This window comes from Dipodomys merriami, unplaced genomic scaffold (assembly GCF_024711535.1).
Source record: "Dipodomys merriami isolate MVZ:Mamm:240054 unplaced genomic scaffold, mDipMer1.0.p SCAF_50, whole genome shotgun sequence".
In the NCBI taxonomy this organism is placed as follows: domain Eukaryota; kingdom Metazoa; phylum Chordata; class Mammalia; order Rodentia; family Heteromyidae; genus Dipodomys; species Dipodomys merriami.
In genome coordinates this window covers 2,444,984-2,464,905 of record NW_027206069.1, presented here as the reverse complement: position 1 = coordinate 2,464,905, position 19,922 = coordinate 2,444,984, and the positions used below count along the sequence as shown (strand labels likewise).

General features: G+C 47.9%; 1 protein-coding gene across 8 annotated transcripts in view; it reads left to right on the top strand.

Annotated features, from left to right (window-relative positions):
• Positions 1-19,922, top strand: part of Ppp2r5c (protein phosphatase 2 regulatory subunit B'gamma) — a 137,616-nt gene that overhangs the window by 100,269 nt on the left and 17,425 nt on the right. For all 8 annotated transcript variants that reach the window (XM_069997561.1, XM_069997555.1, XM_069997557.1 and 5 more), the window contains 7 exons: positions 4,247-4,357; positions 5,604-5,696; positions 5,781-5,911; positions 12,680-12,739; positions 14,596-14,704; positions 15,676-15,729; positions 16,086-16,256. In XM_069997561.1, coding sequence (XP_069853662.1) covers positions 4,247-4,357; positions 5,604-5,696; positions 5,781-5,911; positions 12,680-12,739; positions 14,596-14,704; positions 15,676-15,729; positions 16,086-16,256 — 729 coding nt within the window. The remainder of the gene's footprint in view (positions 1-4,246; positions 4,358-5,603; positions 5,697-5,780; positions 5,912-12,679; positions 12,740-14,595; positions 14,705-15,675; positions 15,730-16,085; positions 16,257-19,922) is intronic.

The window sequence follows — 19,922 nt, the reverse complement described above, 5'->3', positions numbered from 1 at the left end:
TCTCAGCAGAAGATGAAGTCAACTACTTAAGATAATTTTTTTAACTTTGCTTAAGAAAAGAAGAAGAGGCTGGGAAGGTGGCTCAGCAATAGAGTGCATGAGGCCTTAGGTTTGATTCCTCAGCATCACATAAACAGAAAAGGCTGGAAGTAGCACTATGGCTCAAGTGATAGAGCGCTAGCCTTGAGCTGAAGAGCCGAGGCAGAGCACCCAGGCATAGAGTTCTAGCCCCACAACTGATTAAAAGAGAAAAGAAAAGAAGAACAACAACAATGAAGTTAATGAGTGGCAAACACCTATCCTCCCAGCTGTAACATAAAGTCTAAAATAGGCAGGTCCAGGTCCAGGCACACACCCAGTCAGGAGACAAGACTCTGTCTCAAAATAACCAACACAGGCTGGGAAGGTGGCTCAGTGGTAGAGTGCTTGCCTTGCATGCACAAGGCCCTGGGTTCGATTCCTCTGTACCACATAATCAGAAAAGGCCAGAAGTGGTGCTGTGGCTCAAGTTGGTAAAGCGCTAGCCTTGAGCTGAAGAGCTGAGGGACAGCGCCCAGGCCCAGATTCAAGCCCCACCACCGACCAAAAAAAAAAAAAAGATTGTTGAGACCAGAGTGATCTGTGCAGGCTTAAGAGATCTGAGTCCCTTGGTTCTCACAAGGAGATGGAGTGTTGGTGAAGATGTCATGAACTCTTTTCTGCTGTACGGAGATGACATTTGCACCCTGATGTTGGCCGCACAGCTCTGTTCTCTCTGGGCCTCCTCAGATGTGACCCTTGAAGCCTTCATGATAAGAAATGTTTCTAGGTCGCCGCTTGCTCCCTTTTTTCCCCCTCAAAATACCAGTTTCAACATCTTTATTTAACCTTTTCCACAGATGAGCGCTAGGTCAATGCAGTGTCATGCAGTCACACAGAGGTTAGGAGTTAGAGGTAGAAGATTGTTTTCTTACACGTGAGAGCGCTTCTGTCGAGCAGCAGCAGCACAGCCGCCTGGCTGTGCAGGGCACGGTGTTGGCCTGTCCAGGCTTCTCTGTGCCACACATCCCAGGCGTCCCCACAGCTCTGGATGCTCCAAGACCCCGGGGCCGGAAGAGTTCTAGTTCAGCGAGGACTCCCTTCCTGGCTCCCGTTGGTCTTTCCTCTGAGAGAGTGCACGGGGTGGAGGCACCATATTTACCTTAATTGAATCCTAGGGCCCTGGGTTAACTTCCCGTTGCTAGGACAAAATACCTGGGGAAAAAATTTAAGTTAAATGAAGGAAGATTAGTTGGACATAATGATGCACACCTCTCGTGCCAGCATTCGGTAGGCTGATTCATGAAGCAGGAATATTGGGAGTTCTGACCTGGCCCAGGCCAAGTAAACAAACAAAAAAAACGGGAAAAACAAAAAGAAAGAAAGAAAAGGAAAGAAAGGTCCCTGGCTTCTGTCCACAGTCTCCTGCTTCATCAGGCCATCAGTGAAGCAGAAGCTGTGGCAGATGTGGTAGGACAACTAGTTTTCACTTCATGGTAGGAGGAAACAGGGAGAAGGAGGATCTGGAGGAAACAGAAAAACAGACCCAGCTCACCGACCCTGGCTTCCACCACCAGCTGGGGACCATGTGTAGCCACCAGGGAAGTGAATGAAAGTGGCACCACATTAGGCTGCAACTGCAGCAAGGTGGCAGCCATTGCCTGGCAGACCCCTAGCAGGACCCAGAAGCTGAAGAGTTTCCTAGTCACTGGACCACAGTGCACGGACACTTGGTGGACAGCAGCCTGACAGCGCACCACTCTCTTAACTAATGTTGTGACTGGGTTTCTAACAAATCCCCTACAAACGGGTGCTCCAGTCAGACTCCTGGAGAATTGGCAGGGGAGGGAGAAGGAAGGGAGCCCAGCCAGCCTCGCAGGCCCAGGCCACCTCCATTACCCAAGATTGTCTCCTTTTCTGAGTCAGCTGATGGTAGCTGCTTACAGCATCTCCACACCACCCTCGCAGCAACACCTTGTCTGTTTGCATGGTCGGGTACTGCAGCTTCGCTGGTTAGCACAATATGAACCATCACTCTGGGGTACCTTTCCTTCTTAACTATTGCCTTTCACCATTGTCTGTGATGTCATACCCCCTGCCCTTCCTGGGAAGGCTGGTCATTTCTGAAAGTTTTCATCTCAGACATAGTTGGCTTTAGGAGGGACATGCGGGGGTCCCCTTTACCCCTACTGAGCAGAGGGGGTAGAGAAGTTGCCTCCAGCAGTGTGCGGGCTCTTCCTTGTGGTAGTCTGTCTTTTGGGCAGGTTACATCCTTGTGCGGAGGGCAGCACGCCCGCTGTGGTGAGCCAGCCCTCCTTCGCTGTCTCCCAGCCAGCCCCAGTGCTCCCACATGCACTCTGCTTTCTCCAAACACACGCTCTCTCCAAACTAACACCACAGCCCGCAATACACCTGTCTCTCTTCCAAATGTGCCCCTCAACTCTGAGTGACTGGGGCGCTCCCACCCCCATGATCTGGCTTTCAGGAAAAGCCAACCCAGATCAAGAAAGTTAAAGACTCAATTCTGAGGCCGGATGTCCATAGTTCACGCCTGTAAGCCTAGCTATTTAGGAGGCTGAGATCTAAGGACTGAAGTTTAAAGCCAGCTTGGACATTAACCACCAGAAAACTGGAAGTGGACTGCGCCCAGCCCCTGAGTTCAACCCCCAGGACTGACACACACAAAACTTGGTTCTCTTCATGCTCACGGCTCGGGGAGGAGCTGTGGCGCAGCTCGGTGGCTGGTGGTGACAGGCAGTTCTGCCCTTCTCTGCAAACTCTGGAAGGAGTGATGGCCCACCGGGCACATGGCCTCTCCTTAGTCGCTGGTGGTTGAATCTATGAGTGTGCTGCCTGGAGAAGCCTTCCTGTCCCGGTCTCCTCTACCTGCTGAGGAAGCACCCCTCTCCCTGTCAGGCTTCACCATTTGTCACCTGTTTTTGGCATTCTCACAGAGGCTTGTGCACATGACTGGCTCACAGGAGGTCTCTGGTCCTCAGAGGTTGGATACCAGTGAGAACCAGTCAGGCATCAAGGCTTAGGTTCCAGACTTTTTTTTTTTTTTTTTTTTTTTTTTTTTTTTGTCGGTCATGGGGCCTGAACTCTGGGCCTGGGCGCTGTCCCTCAGCTCTTCAGCTCAAGGCGAGCGCTCTACCACTTGAGCCACAGCGCCACTTCCAGTTTTCTGGTGGTTTATTGGAGATACGAGTCTCACAGAGTTTCCTGCCCAGGCTGGCTTTGAACCGATTCTCGTATCTCAGCCTCTTGAGTAGCTAGGATTACAGGTGTGAGCCACAGACACCCAGCCAGACTTTTTTTCTTTATACTTATGTCTTAGGAACATTACTCCTATTTTACTAAAAGAATTTAAATTGTGGGCGGGGAATGTAGCTTAATGGTAGAGCGCTTGCCTAGCATGCATGAAGCCGTGGGTTCAATTCCTTAGTACCAAATAAACAGATAAAGCCTGATGTGGGGCTGTGGCTCAAGTGATAGAATGATAGCCTTGAGCAAACGACGCTAAGGAGCCGGGCGCCAGTGGCTCACGCCTGTAATCCTAGTTACTCAGGAGGCTGAGATCTGAGGATCGCAGTTCAAAGCCAGCCGGGGCAGGAAAGTCCATGAGACTCTTAGCTCTAATTAACCACCAGAAAATGGGAAGTGTGCTGTGACACAAGAGGTACAGTGCTCACCTTGAGCTGAAGAACTCAGGGACGGGACAGCACCCAGGCCCAGAGTTCAAACCCCACGACCAACAAAAAAAAAGTCAGAAGACTAAGCCCAGTGCCAGTGGTTCATGCCTGAAATCCTAGCTACACAGGAGGCTGAGTTCTTAGTATCACAGTTTGAAGCCATCTCAAGCACAGAAATCTGACTCATCTCCAGTTAACCAGCAGAAAACCAGTAGCATATGCAGCGCAAGTAGAGTACCAGCCTTGAGTGAAAAAGCTAAGGGATAGTACCCAGGCCCAAGTTCAAGCCCCAGTACTGGCACAATAAAGGAAGGGAGGGAGGAAGGAAGGAAGTCAAACACAGGACTTTGGTGATCGTCTGCCTGTGGGAAGTCTGTTTGCTGCTGTACTTTTGACCCAGGCTCCACTGTTTCTGAATCTTAAAAATAATGACCAGCCACTTCACGATAGGGTGAAGACTGTTATTAGAATTATTACATATTTCTTTGTCAAACTTGAAGTATCATGGTTGTAACCACGTAATATGTGGGTTTTAGTTTGCAGTTAACATGTTTCGGACCTTGCCACCCTCCTCCAATCCTACGGGAGCAGAATTCGACCCAGAGGAGGATGAGCCAACGTTAGAAGCAGCCTGGCCTCATCTTCAGGTACTGGACTCTGAGCCCCAAACAGGAGGGTGCCCACTGCATGGCTCTGTAGAGCAGAGGCGTTGCCCAGGGCCTTCCTTCAGTGCTAGCCAGTAGACCTCTCATCTGAACTCATCTCTGATCTAGTAATGTTTTAGCAAACCGCGTTTGTGTTTAAGTGCTTTTACACAAACTACAAAGATGTTAAACTGGGGTGTATCTCCGATGGCAATACCCACCTTGCAGATATCCTCTAAATTGAGACCTGGAGGAGTTCGGCAGGTATGCTTCCAGTGTTCCTGGATTTAACCTATGTCCCTGCATACCCTGGGCTCCTTCCTGACTGGAACCTTCTCCAAGTGCATCTGTACATGCCAGATAGACTAGAAGGCCCCCAGGCCAGTGTGGACAAAGCAAGGTCATGCATGCCAAGGCCCTGGAGGGGGATGGCAGGTCACCTGGAAGGGAAGCAGATAGTGGGACACACAGGGAAGGGAGGGTGTCCTGGGAGCCAGATATTCTGCCTCACAGCGTCTAGCTTCTACACCTAGCTTGTGACAACCAGGCCATGGTGCCCAATGCAGCCTAGTCACGAGGGGAGAAGCCAGTGACTACAGCTCATTGTCTGCATCTGTGCAGCCCGCTCCACTGACAGCCGCTGAGTGCGGCTGCCTGGCTTTGTGTCTCAGCACTCACTCCAGATGCCCAGGCAACAGCCTGCCAGTCCCATGCTGGAGGCTGATCCAGGCCCAGGGCGTGGCGGCTCTTCAGTGGGCTCTGGCAGTGATGTAAGCACTGGTGACATGGCCATGGAAAATGTTTTGCTCAATGGCTATTTAAAGCATAGTCTGTGGCTCTCAATAAACAAAATAATTGCCATCACAAATTATAGTTAAGTTAAGCCACACATTTCAACCTGGATTCGGTAGAGATGCTGCCCTTTAAGTATCTGTTATTTTCAAACACCCACAAAAACCACATCAAAGGGCATCTAAATCACCACTTAAAATACTACTAGGCTGGGAAAGTGGCTCAGTGGAAGAGTGCCTGCCTCACATGCATGAGGCCCTGGGTTCGATTCCTCAACACCACATAAGCAGAAAAAGCTGGAAGTGGTGCTGTGGCTCAAGTGGTAGAGAGCTAGCCTTGAGCTGAAGAGCTGAGGGACAGCGCCTAGGCCCAGAGTTCAAACCCCATGACTAGCAAAAAATAAATAAACAAATAAATAAAATACTGTTATTTGACTCATTGTTTTTTTTTCTCCTAGCTTGTTTATGAATTTTTCTTAAGATTTTTAGAGTCTCCAGATTTCCAGCCTAATATTGCAAAGAAATATATTGACCAGAAGTTTGTACTGCAGGTAAGGCACGAGTTAGCTGTAACTGCAGGAGCTACAATCTGCAGAGCTGCAAAGTGGTCACTAAATGTCTTTTTCTTCTTGAAGCTTTTAGAGCTCTTTGACAGCGAGGATCCTCGGGAGAGAGATTTTCTAAAAACAACCCTTCACAGAATCTATGGAAAGTTCTTAGGCCTGAGAGCTTACATCCGAAAACAGATAAATAATATATTTTATAGGTAAGTCTCTGTGAGGCGACGTTCTTTGTGCATGACGGTATTCACGTTCACACTCAGTGCCCCGTGTCTCCCTGCCGTGGGGCAAAGGGCAGTGGAGAGAGATGGAGCAGCATGCTAGAAGTCATGCACAGCGGCAGACATACTGCACACCCCTGGGCCTCCCTGCTGCTGTCCAGGTAGCTCCCTCCCCGGCCCCATACCTGGCCCCCTCTTGAGGCCTCCCACATCTCCCAGAACCTCACTGTTCATGCTGATTTGGGACTTCCCTGGGAGCCTCTGGGTGCCCCGATGGCACTGAACCAATGGTGTCCAAACACCGCGTCCTTCCACCTGCGCCATCTGTTCCCTCTCCAAGAATCTCAGTGAAGGAGACAGGGTGAGGAGCAAAGTAGCCTGACCTAGGAGGATCTGTGAACTCAGGTGAGCAGTTCTGGGGGCTCTGGCTGGGCACAGGGGAGAAAACCTTGCCAGAGTGGCTTTCCAGTGCCATGCCCAGCCTGAAGCCTACAGGACCATGGGGTGTAACCTCAGATGCTGGCCTGTGAGCACTGAGCTTAGAAAGGCACCACAGTGCTCAAGTGCGTGGTCCAACATCACTTCTGGCCTCTTCGCTGACCAGGCCTCGTTGCTTCTTAAGTCAGAGCCTCATGTGTACTAGGCAAGCACTCTAGCCCATGAGCCATGCTTCCAGCCCTTCTGTTTGTTTGTTTGTTTGAAACAGGGTCATGCTAACTTAGCCTGGGCTGGCCTCCAACTCCATATCCTCCTGCCTGTGCCTCCAGAGATTTTATACCTGCACCAGCATGCTGGGTTCATTGATTCTCTCACCTGGCACCTCTGAGTCTCTTGACACCACAGATGGCTGCCGCCGCCGCTGCTGTTGGGGTGGCAGGGCACCCTTTCTGATCCGCCTCTGTGTACATCGAGGCTCTGCCACTTAAGGCTTCGTAGCTGTTTTGTCTTGCTCTAGCCCTGCCCTCCCCTCGGCCCATGAAGCTTCCCAAACATCCCCTTGCAGGGAAGCCACCCTACTCAGCGTGGCTCCCATCCCACAAGGTGAGGTGCTCACACCCAGGACCAGCTTTAAGCACAGCCCACCATTGCACAGGATAGATGCTGTTGGAAAAAACAGTTCATGTGGTCTCCACCTGTGTCTGAAACACCAAGTGAGTATGTTCTGGTTTGGGCTTCTTGGATTGGCTTGCATCTCCATGATATCCAACTCCAACATGACCAAGCAAAGGAGAGTTTCATATAGTCTCACTATAAGACCAGGCCTGGCCTTGCCTACAGAAGGGGCCTGAAGTGCCAGTCACGGCAGTACCTAGGCCTTCTGGCCTTCCCTAGTCATAGTGGCTGAGCAAGAGCCAGGAACTAGGGAGTTGAATCAGACTCACAGAGCCCAGCACCCATTCCTCCTGGCCCTCCCAGTCCAGTGCACAGCCCAGTGGCTGCAGCCACTGAAATCTAACTCTGCTCCCACGTTGCCACCCAGGGACACATTTTGATGTTGGAGCATCTCAGTGTGTATGTGGCTACCTTTGAACTTCAAGCTCCCATGTCTATTTGCATAACAGAACTCAGGGTTGAACATAACCCAGTCCTGACTCACCACCTGCATTGCAGGGAATGATGTCATTCCTCTAAATGTTCATTCCTGTTTTGCATCAGTATATACTGTGTGCACCTGCAAGTGCCTTCTCTGGAGCTTGAACTCAGGGCCTCAAATTCGTGCATGGCTTTTTCACTCAAGGCTGGTGCTATACCATTTGAGCCACACCTCTGCTCCCAGAGTTTTTTACTGGTTAATTGGAGATAAGATTTATCTCCCCATGCTGGCTGTAAACCACTATCCTTACAGCTTAGCCTCCTGAATAGCTAGGATTACAGATGTGAGTCACTGGTGTCTGGCTTTGTTTTGCATTTCTTGATTCTGTTATTCCTTTCTAACAAGATCATTACTAGGCTTATCTATCAGAATGTAATATACATTATTCAAATAATATAGAACAGGTACAATATAAATTTAAGTTTTTTAATCCTAAAATTAAGGCTTCTGGGCTGGGAAGGTGGCTCAGTGGTAGAGTGCTTGCCTCGCATGCATGAGGCCCTGGTTCGATTCCTCAGCACCACGTAAGCAGAAAAAAGCCAAAGTGGTGCTGTGGCTCAAGTGGTAGGGCACTAGCCTTAAGCTGAAGAGCTGAGGGACAATGCGCAGACCCAGAGTTCAGCTCCCACAACCAACCCAAAACAAAAAAAGAAAAGGCTCCTGCCACAATCTTTTTGATTCTTCAACACTACTAGATTTTGTTTAGACAACAGAACCATAAATCTGTTGAACACTATCATTAAAGAAATAGAAATGAGCTGATTGCGCTCACACACATAATCCTAGCTACATAGGAGGCTGAGATCTAAGGATCATGGTTCAAAGCCAGCTGGGACAGGAAAGTCTGTGAAACTCTTATCTCCAGTAAACCACCAGGGGGGGAAAAAAAACAAAAACAAAAAAAAAAACCAGAAGTGGTGCTGTAGCTCAAGTGGTAGATCTCCCACCTTGAGCTGAAGAGTGCAGGGACAGCCCACCCAGGCCCACAGTTCAAGCCCCAGGACTGATTAAAAAAAAAAAAGACGTGGAAATGTCTCATATCTTAAGGGCCAGGGCATGGCTCAAGTGAAGTCTGTTTGCATAGCAAGAACAAGGCCCAAGCATACCTTTAGATTACTTAGTATGCTTTGGGTCTTCCCTTTTGTGAGAAAACTAGCAAAACATCTTGAATCTGTGTCCTCAGCTTATCTAAGTTCTATGCAATACAAATTGAACATTCCCAACCAAAAAAATCCCAAACCTAAAATCTAAAACTCCAAAGCTGGAAACTTTGAGCACTGGCATGGATGACACAAGGAGAAAACTTCGCATCTGACCTCATGTGACAGGTGACAGACACAGGCACAGCCAAGCTTTGTGGCTTGTGCCTATAGTCCTAGCTACTAAGGAGGCTGGGGCTGAATCATTTCATGAGCCTAGGAATTAGAAACCATCCTGAGAAACACAGCAAAAATCTGTCTCAAAAAAAGTAGAGTTCAGTCCTCAACATGAAGAAAAAAAAAAAGTTTGCCAGGCACTGGTGGCTCACACCTGTTAATCTTAGCTACTCAAGAAGCTGAGATCTAAACCAGTCTGGACAGGAAAACCCATGAAATTCTTATCTCTAATGAACCAGCAAAAACTGGAAGTAGAACTGTGATTCAAGTAGTAGAGCACCAGTGAAAAAGCTAAGGAACAGTACCCATCTGAGTTTAAGCTCCAGTGCGCGCGCGCATGCGCGCGTGTGCGCGCGCGCGCGCACACACACACACACACACACGCTTAATTAAAAACCACAAGCACACGGGGCATATCCTCAAAATTTCTCATCATATACATGCAAATATTCCAAAATCTAAAAAAAAAAAATCACTATCCCATATCTGGTCATACTGCTGGTCAGTCACAAACATTTTGAGTAAGGGATTCTCGGTCTGTAAAACTTTTATCTTTTTAGCATTTTCTAGATACTTGGTTCATCTTAGAATTTCTCATTCGAATCTGTTTATTGAATGTGAATCTTTTGGGTGACTCCTAAGGGTGTTTTGGCAAACCTGGAGATGTGGTTTCAGAGCAGTCACAGGTCTGCTCCTGCTCTTGCTGCACTGATCCACAGACCTTTGGCCTCCATCACCATCCATTGATCCTCTCAGTTGTATGTCCAGAGTGAACTCAGCAGAAATGGTATGGCGTCTTCAAGGGCTGTAAATGTCCAAGGTCACTTCTCCTTTGTGCCTGGTGGCTCCTGCGGTGGCTGGCGCAGCAGGGCTGCTGCCCATCCCCACTCCTGCAGCCTGCAGCAGTGCTCCCGCTGCCTCCAAAAGGGAAGTGGCAGAGCTGCCAGTCCTCTGGAGGGCTTGGCTTGGAACTGCTGGACAGCCCAGCTTCACAGGAAAGAAGCAGAGCCCCACCTCTTGAGGTGAGCTACAGAAGACATCACACAGGGAGGCGTCCATCTTGAGCAGCAGGCTCAGTCCAGGTTTCGGAAGGGCCAGTTGCTTTTCTGCTAAAGTTAGAAATACTCTAGCTTGCTCTAAATAGGTGTACACGGTCCCCTCCTGTCTTCCTCCGGGAAAGGAGAACTACCCTCATTTTCTCTTTCTTACACCTACTTCAGATCAGATCAAAGTAATTAGAAATTAAGAGTGTTGATTTGGAAAGCCAAATGGCTTGTGCCCGACTGCTGGCCTTAGGTAGCCCTGAGTGCAGTGGGATGATGGGAGATCAAAGCCACATGGTACACCAGCCATCCTCCGCATTATGGATAAACATGTGAAGTTTGAGTTGAGTTTGATAAATTCAGTCACTTTTCCTTGTGGACACAACTGATTTCACTTAGTGGAGTTCTGTCTTGGGGCAGGTGTAGAAAGAGGCTGGCAGGAAGCAGATTCAACAAGGACCCTGTTGGGCACCCACCTCCAGTTCTTATAATACCTGCCCCACTTGGAGGTGACAGATGGCCAAGAGCACATCACATCTGTCTTTTGAGGCCCAGTGCTCCCAATCCTTTGAGGCTGTTTCTCCGTTTACCAAGAACCTCAAAACGGGCTGGGAATGTGGCTTAGTGGTAGAGTGCTTGTCTAGCATGCATGAAGCCCTGAGTTCGATTCCTCAGTACCACATAAACAGAAAAATCCAAAAGTGGCACTTTGGCTCAAGTGATAGAGTGCTAGCCCAGACCCTGAATTTAAGTCCCAGGACTGGGGGGGGGGGGCTCAAAACCTGTCCACACACCTGTCTTGCCCACCTGCCAACTTTGTCCTGTCTCTTCTGTGTAAGTCTGGTGGAAACCCTCCTTCAGGGCAGGGCAGGGCAGCAGCAGCCCCTCAGGGAGTTTTTTGACCACCAGGCAATTGTGGCTATTTGGGAATACAGAAACATCTAGACCCAGCCCTCTGTGTAGACTCTGCCTCTGTGATGTCTACCTGTTCTTTATCTTGGGTCACTTGCACAGTTGTTTCAAACAAGAAGCTGGCGCCAGTGGCTCACACCTGTAATCCTAGCTACTCAGGAGGCTGAGATCTGAGGATCATGGTTCAAAGCCAGCCCGGGCAGAAAAGTCCATGAGACTCTTATGTCCACTAGAAAACCGGAAGTAGTGCTGTGGCTCAAGCGATAGAGCGCTCACCTTGAGCTGAAGAGCTGGGGGACAGTGCCCAGGCCCAGAGTTCAAGCCCCACGACCGAAAAAAAAAAAAAAAAAAAAAAAGGGATGATCAAACAAGAACAATTCAATTTTAGGACATTTTAGTCTTCATAGGCGTCTTTCCTGCTTAGAGCTGTCTCCAAATGTAAAGCTTCATCTGATAGGCAGACTTTCAACCTCCCATTGCTCACAGAAAGCTTCTGTGCATGTTGGTGACCAACACCCGGTGAGCCTGGATGGGGCAAGAGCAGATTATCTGTTTGTGAGGAAAATTCTTGGGGGAAGGACGTTTTCTCCTCCCACCCAAAACCCTCCCCCCTCTCTCTTTTGTCAGTTATGCTGCTTGAACTCTGGGCCTGGGCGCTGTCCTTGAGCTCTTCAGCTCAAAGCCAGTGCTCTACCACTTGAGCCATGGTGCCTCTTCCAGTTTTCTGGTGTTTAATTGGAGATAAGAGTCTCACACACTTTCCTGCCCCGGCTGGCTTTGAACTGCGATCTTCAGGTCTCAGGCTCCTGAGTAGCAGTAGCTAGGATTACGATGCCCTTGCTGGACATTTTCTTGTTTTCTGAAATGTTCCTGTTGTTTCTGTGTCCTCAGTTCATTTAGCAAATGCATTGTAAGCATCTGACAGATGCTAGACTCAGTTCTAGCACCAGGAACACAGTTAGAAGAAGTCCTTGTCCTCGTCTGGGAGGAGACAAGCAGATGCAGAGGGTGGGCTACATAGTTCCCTAGGAGCATGCGCAGGGGCACAGTGGCAGAGACTGCACAGAATACAGGAGACAAGCCGCAGCCGACTGACACTGTGGGAAGGTGACAGCACCCCCAGAAGTGTAGGGGGATGTCAGTGGATGCAGGTGACATAGTCACAAAGGTACTACAGGAAAAGCTACTCCCCTTTATGGACACTGTGCTTAAAAACTGTATAAGACATCCTCTGATGTTGAAATAAGCAAATATGAGATGAATTAGAGCATGGATAGGTATAAATGGGATGAAACAGATAGTTAATGATTGAATCTGCATATTTGAAATAAGGGGTTTGCTATAAAAATTCTTCCCCATAACTGAATTTGGGGGGGGGCTGATGGGGCTTGAACTCTGGGCCTGGGCACTGTCCCTCAGCTCTTCAGCTCTAGGCTACCCTCTACCACTTGAGCCACAGCGCCACTCTGGTTTTCTGGTGGTTCATTGGAGATAAGAGTCTCATGGACTTTCCTGCCCAGGCTGGCTTTGATTCACGATTTTCAGATCTCAGCCTTGTGAGTAGCTAGGATGACAGGCGTGAGCCACCGACGCCCAGCTTTGAAATTTTTAAAAATAAAATCCTGGGAAGAAATTTGAGCAAGAAAAGCTCTCTGCCCTCAAGGCATTTCCATCTCCAGGCTTTGACGAGCTCTTGAGCACCTGAAGACTCCACAGGCAGGGAGGTGAGAGGGCTGCCTCCCGCCCGGCTCCCTGGCTTGCCTCCTGCAGGCTTTGTTTTCCTACTATTTCTATTACCTCAGGTTCTCACTCTGATTGTTCTCTCTAGGTTTATTTATGAAACAGAGCATCATAATGGCATAGCAGAATTACTGGAAATATTGGGAAGGTAAGTCTGGCAGTGAATGGACCAAGGTAGAATTTATGCTAGAATGATCCCACTCTCTCTCCCTAGGGCAAGTAATTTAAATCATTCTCTAAAAGAAAGATGATAGAATTTCACCTAAGGAGAAGGTTGGTGAGCTTGACAAATCTCGTTTTTATGATTTCAATTTTTTTTTAATTTTAAGTTGATCCCACTTCACATAGCTCAGTGCCGTTACCATGGAAACTATGGAACTTCAGTTACTTCTCAAGAACAGTGTCTTAGAACTGCAATCCTAGCTACTTAGGAGGCTGAGATCTAAAAGTTGCAGTTCAAAGCCCAGGCTGGACAGGAAAGCCCATGAAACTTCTATCTCCAATTAACCAACAAAAAGCCAAATATGAAGCTTTAGCTTAAGTGGTAGAGAGCTAGCCTTGAGCACAAAAGCTCAGGTACAGAGCCCAGACCCTGAGTTCAAGCTCTAGTACCACACATATACACATACACACACAAAAAAATGGTTACATAAGAAGTTTGATCCTAGAAACTCAGAAGGTAGATTATACCTTTGAGGTATTAAATAAATACTAATATTTAATATTTCTTTGATTTTACTGTTTTTAGTATTTAATGATAATTGACATTTTTCCAAGATTTTATCATTTTAATCCAAGTAGCCCTCATAACCCACTCCTGAGATCCCCTCAGGGCTGGAGTGGCAAAGCTGAGGAGGGCTTTTCCCCCGTGGGGATGAGGTGTGCGGTAGCAGCGCTGCAGGCTGCAGAGGAGCCATTGCAGCGAAGAAACCCAGGTCTTTGGACTGAGCCTGCCGGTTCCCCACAGCACTAAACAGAGTCTCGTCTCAACAGACACTATTGTCTGGTGGGCCAGGTTCTGCCCAAGAGTTCCAAGAAAGACCACCCCTGCTGCCTTAATGTAATTTGAAAGGCATCGTCCTCAGAGACATCTGCATAGGCTACTTTTGATACACTAGGACAACGCTATCCCTCGATGCATGGCATAGTCGGGGGTGGAGAGGGATGTCCTTCCCAGTCACATGACCTTGGGCAAGTCACATGGGAAGGATAATTGTATTTGCCATCTCAGCTGACGGGGTGGCACAGCTGCAAAAGGTGTAAATACTACTAAACACTACATGCTCTCCCACTGCCTTGGCCTGCCTTTTTTTTTTTTTTTTTTTTTTCTTTTTTGGCTGGTTCTGAAGTTGAACTCAGGGCCTGGGCGCTGTCCCTGAGCCTCTTTATGCTCAAGACTAGCACTCTTACACTTGAGCCACAGCACCACTTCCAGCTTTTCCTGAGTAGCTTATTGAAGCTAAGAGTCTCAGCCAGGTACTGGTGGCTCACACCTATAATCCTAGCTACTCAGGAGGCTGAGATCTGAGGGTCACAGTTCAAAGCCAGCCTGGACAGGAAAGTCTGAAACTCACCACCAAAAAGCTGGAGTTGTGGCTTAAGTAGTAGAATATAAGCCTTAACAAAAAAATCAGGGACCACACCTAAGCCCTGAGTTCAAGCCCCACAATGACCAAAAAAAAAAAAAAAAGTTTTACAAACTTTGCTGCTCAGGCTGGCTTCAAACTGTGTGGTCCTCAGATCTCAGCCTTCTAGCTGCCTCAGGCTGCCTGCTACCAAGTCAAGTTGCACAAACCTTGAACTTCAAGATTATCTTGCAATGACAAAGATTACAACAGCTATGCTTTCTCAAAGTCATTTGGGTTTTTTTTTCCTTTTGATATACTCCCTTTTTCTGAAATATTTTGCATACTGGCTCATTATGAAGAAAACAAAGAATGAGAAGGTATTTGGTTTTAATCTGGAATTTGCAAATACTAATTTAATAAATTGTCTCTTCAACAGTATAATTAATGGATTTGCCTTACCACTCAAAGAAGAGCACAAGATTTTCTTATTGAAGGTGTTACTACCTTTGCACAAAGTGAAATCCCTGAGTGTCTACCATCCCCAGGTAAGGCATCTTCACGACAAAGGATGGGTGGGGGCCCAGCTGCCCAGCAGTGTCTCCCTATCACAGTGGTGACATCAGGAGCAGAAGTGGGCAAGAGATTCCTCTTGAGAAACTGAGGGAGGCTCTGGAATCAAGAACTGTACAGATAATTTGAGGTAGAGATGGGAGGAGCAGACTGAAAGGATGACTTCTGGGAGGGAAGCTTTCCACAGTGTGCTCTGCAACTGTGGACCTGGGGTACAGAAACCAGTAGGCCAAAGAGGGGAGGGCACCAGGAAGGGGTTTTTTTAAATGAAAGAGGCTAACTGTAGTTATACTGGGAAATTGAGTGGTTCCTGATGTAGTTGGCTGTCTCTAGATCTGGATGACCCACACTTGTCCCTGACACTGAGCCACAACCATCCCAGCACCCTGAAGCCTTAGGAAGGCTCCTCCTCAGTGGTACCCTTGGAGGCCACTGGGCCACACACGGAAGGAACCCTGTTCTGCCAGAAAAAAAAAAAAAAAGTATATTCTTCAGTTGATTCAGAAGGCATTGGCTTCCTGGGAAATAACTCATTTTCTGTGGCTGCTATTAACTAAGTGTTGTACAAAAGAAATTAATAATTCAGAGATTTCAGATGGAAACTGAGTTCAATGTTTCCCCCAGCCATTAGATTACTTGTTCATTCTGATCTCGAAAAGGACCACAAGAAAAACCCCACCGCACTAGGTTGACTTGATGGCGCTTAGTCTAAAAGATGTTTCTTGGTTTGTTTTGGTACCTATTAATGGAGAAAGAGTGGTATATTGAGCATCAGTCCCGGGTTCCTTCCTGAGAAGCCCCTGGGAGAGCCTCCTTGGACTCAGTAGGCTCAGGCCTGGTAGGCCTTTGTCTTGCCAAGGGACAGTGTTTAATGGTGATTCTAGAAGGAACACGGCTGCATTTCCATATTGAAGTGAAATGTTAACACTCTTCTATCACTTTTCAGCTGGCGTACTGTGTCGTGCAGTTTTTAGAAAAGGACAGCACCCTCACCGAGCCAGTAAGTGCTCTGTCTGTGGTCCTGACTGCCTGTGCCTTCCTCACATCTGTGACTATGGCTACATGTCTGCTGCTCACACAGCATTTTCGTCTTCAGTTGCAGTGTTGATCAGCAGGCTAATCGCACTTCTGTGCAGAGGTTTGCAAAGGGTGGTAGTTGTCATTACAAAATCTTTATGTGATGAGCTTGTCCCTGGCCCAGTCACAGAACACTGAGCCCCTAAGAGGTTCAGGCGCCATGTCCTATGCTAATCTCTGAGTCTGACGCTCTACCAGGACCTAAAGAGCACACCTCTCACCTCCCAGATGTCAGACCTCCCTTCCTGTCAACCTCACTTCCTGTCTCCTCTTTTTCAGGTGGTAATGGCACTTCTCAAATACTGGCCAAAGACTCACAGTCCAAAAGAAGTAATGTTCTTAAATGAACTAGAGGAGATTCTAGATGTAATTGAACCGTCGGAATTTGTGAAGATCATGGAGCCCCTTTTCCGGCAGTTAGCCAAATGTGTCTCCAGCCCGCACTTCCAGGTAGATGGCTTGGGGGGGGGGGGGGGGGCGGCGATTGCTCAATTATTTCAGAATATTCATTTTGGAAATGAAAGTTTCAGTGCATGGTTTGCTTCTCACAATTCAGAGTTAAAATTCAAGTTTTTACTTCAGTTATGCTTCAAAATAAGCTGTTAAAACTTTAATTCTATAAAACATAGTTTCATATCCTGTTCTCATCACTGAAAACATTTTTCTTCACAGGAGTGATTAGAAGTGGTTTCTCTATATACTTTTTTCTGTTCAAGTCCAGTATGGACACAGCCTTATTTTTCACAACTGAGTTATCGATATTTTTTGTGTGGCAGTCCTGGAGCCTTAGTGCTGTCCCTTAGCTTTTTTTTTTTTCACCCCCGGTCAGTCATGGGGCCTGACCTCTGGGTCTGGGTGCTGTCCCTCAGCTCTTCAGCTCAAGGCTAGCACACTACCACTTGAGCCACAGCACCACTTCCGGCCTTTTTTGCTTATGTGGTGCTGAGGAATCGAACCCAGGGCCTCATGCATGCAAGGCAAGCACTCTACCACTGAGCCACCTTCCCAGCCCTTGTCCCTTAGCTTTTTCACTCAAGGCTGCTGCTCCAGCACTTGAATCACAACTCCATTTCTGGGTTTTTTGGCCTTTAATTGGAGGTAATAATATCATGGAGTTTCCTGCCCAGGCTGGCTTCAAACTATGATCCTCATATCTCAGCTTTTTCTCAGTAGCTAGGACTATAGGCGTAAGCCACTATGCCTGGCTTTGAGTTATCAGAATTTAGGTGATGATAAAAACCCCTAGTTCTATATCTGGGTGCCCATAGCTCACACCTGTAATCTTAGCTATTCAGGAGGCTGCGTCTGCAGATGACAGTTCAAAGCCAGACCAGGCAGGAAAGTCCATGAGACTCTTATCTCCATTTAACCACCAGAAAACCAGAAGTTAGTTCTGTGGCTCAAGTTTTAGAGCACTAGCCTAGAGCTGAAGAGCTCTACCACTTGAGCTACAGCGCCACTTCCGGTTTTCTGGTGGTTTATTGGAGATAGGAGTCTCACGGTCTCTCCTGCCCGGGCTGGCTTTGAACCGCGATCCTCAGATCTCAGCCTCCTGAGTAGCTAGGATTACAGGCGTGAGCCACCAGCGCCCCGCTTAAAGTTTTTTTTAATGCTTTAAAAAATTAGTATTTTCCAGCTGGGCATCAGTGGCTCACACCTGTAATCCTAGCTACTCAGGAGGCTGAGATCTGAAGATCATGATTCAAAGCCAGCCCTGGCAGGAAAGTCCATGAGACTCTTATCTCCAATAAGCCACCAGAAAACCAAAAGTGGCACTGTGGCCCAAGTGGTAGAGCACTAGCCTTGAGCTGAAGAGCTGAGGGACAGTGCCCAACAGAGTTCAAGCATCATAACTGACAAAAAAAAAATTAGTATTTTCCAACCAAGTGTGGTGGTGCACACCTGTAATCTTGCACCCTGGTGGGTGAGACAAGAGAATCACAAGTCCAAGTCCAGAATAAGCTTCATAGTAAGATCCTTTCTCAAAAACCAGTGTGTGGGCTGGGAATGTGACTTAGTGATAAAGTGCTTGCCTAGCATGCATGAAGCCCTGGGTTCAATTCCTCGATACCAAATAAACAGAAAAGGCCTGACGTGGTACTGTAGCTCAGGTTCTAGAGGGCTAGCCTTGACCAAAATAAACTCAGGGACAGTGCCCAGGCCCTGAGTTCAAGTCCTAGGACTGGTTTAAAAAAAACAACTGACATCTGTGTGTGTGTGTGTGCATGTGTGCGTGAGCACACGCGTGCACGCACACATGTATGCATGTAAAGTATTTCTGCCTTTCTCCCTACCATAGTCCCATGCAAGAGGGCAGTATTGAGCCACTAGCAGATATGGATGGTATGTTGCCATAAGCAGGGTAGAAATCTAGACAGGCAAAAAGCGCTTGCCTAGCAAGTGCAGCATACTGGGTTCAATCCCCAGTACCAAAAAAGAAAGAGACAACAAAGAAGAAAAAGAGAGAGAAGAGACCCATAGACTTTGCTGCCCAGGCTGGCTTTGAACTGTGATCCTCACATCTCAGCCTCCTGAGTAGCTAGGATTATAGACAAGAGCCACCAGTGCCCAGCCTTGTTAATGTTGTTTTTGTCTTTTTAACTCATGCTCTATATTGTCCTGTGTGCCCTTCTCTTCTGTTTCAACAAGTTCACCCCTATTCTGCAAAGCTCAGCTCCTCACATCCTGTGATTCCTGAGCCCTCCTCGCCCTCTCCTGCCATTCTCTCTGCTGCTGCCCACCCTGCCACATTATGATCTTAGAATCTCTAGGTTTCTGGTAGCAGAAATGTAACCACTCCTCTGTGCTAAGTGTGTGAGAGCCACTGCTAGGCTGTACATAGCCTAGTGGCTGTATGAACTTTCATCTGGTTCTGCAGAAAGCACAGAGATGTGCCAGGTGCTTGTGGAGAGAGACAGCAGGGGTGGAAGGATGTGTGTACTCATAATAGCCTTTCAGCTTTGTGTGTTGGAAACTTAGAGCAGGTGGGAGCCCTCCTCTGGCTTCCCAAATCATCCAAAGTAGGACCAGTCCATGGACCCTGGGCTGGGTCCATGCCTCAGTTCCTCTTGGCAATCCTCTGGCTGCTCCCTGCTGTCCTCCTTTCTCAGGATCTCCCTGCATGCCCCCTCCTGCCCACTGCTCCTTGAGCCCTCTACAACCTCATCACTTGTAGTAAATCAGGAAATCACCCATCCTTGGTTCTTCCTTCAGAAGCCACTACAAGTAAGTATGTCTGCCCACACCCCCATCCCCTGCTCTCTCTACACGCATTGCTGAGTATGCATCACACACTAGATAACTAGTAAATACAGGACATGGGGAATGAATGAGTGAGTAGGAAAATGAGTGAATGGCCAGGTGCTGGTAGCTCACACCTGTAATCCCAGCTACTTAGGAGGCTGAGATCTGAGGATCTCAGTTCAAAGCCAGCCCAGGCAAGAAAGTCCTTGAGACTCTGATCTCTAATTAACCACCAGAAAACCGAAAGGGCTCTGTGGCTCAAGTGGTAGAGCACTAGCCTTAGGCTAAAGAGCTCAGGGACATTGCCCAGGTCCAGAGTTGAAGCTCCACAACCGACAAAAAAAAAAAAAAAAAAAAAAAAGGAAAATGAGTGGAAAATGAATGGATGGGTAAGTGAGTTCAAGGAAGGACTGGAAGAAACGTCTTCGAGTCATGTTACCATCAGGTGGCTGATATCTAGGATAAATGTTCATGGAGTGAATGAAGAATCAAATGCTGATGTTCTAGATTTCTAAATGTGTATGATATCATCTGCCGTGCACTGGTGGATCACACTTGTAATCCTAGCTACTTATGAAGCTGAAATCTGAGGATCGTGGTTCTAAGCCATCCGGAGCAGAAAAGTCCCCATGAGACTCCAATTAACCACCAAAAACTGGAAGTGGAGCAGTCACTCAAAGTGGGAGCACTAGCCTTGAGCAACAAAGTGCTCAGGGAGAGTGCCCAAGCCCTGAGTTCAAACCCCACGACTGGCAAAATTTAAGATGGCTGGGAAGGTGGCTCAGTGGTAGAGTGCTTGCCTTGCATTCATGAAGCCCTGCGTTCAATTCCTCAGCACCACATAAGCAGAAAAAGCCGGAAGTGGCGCTGTGG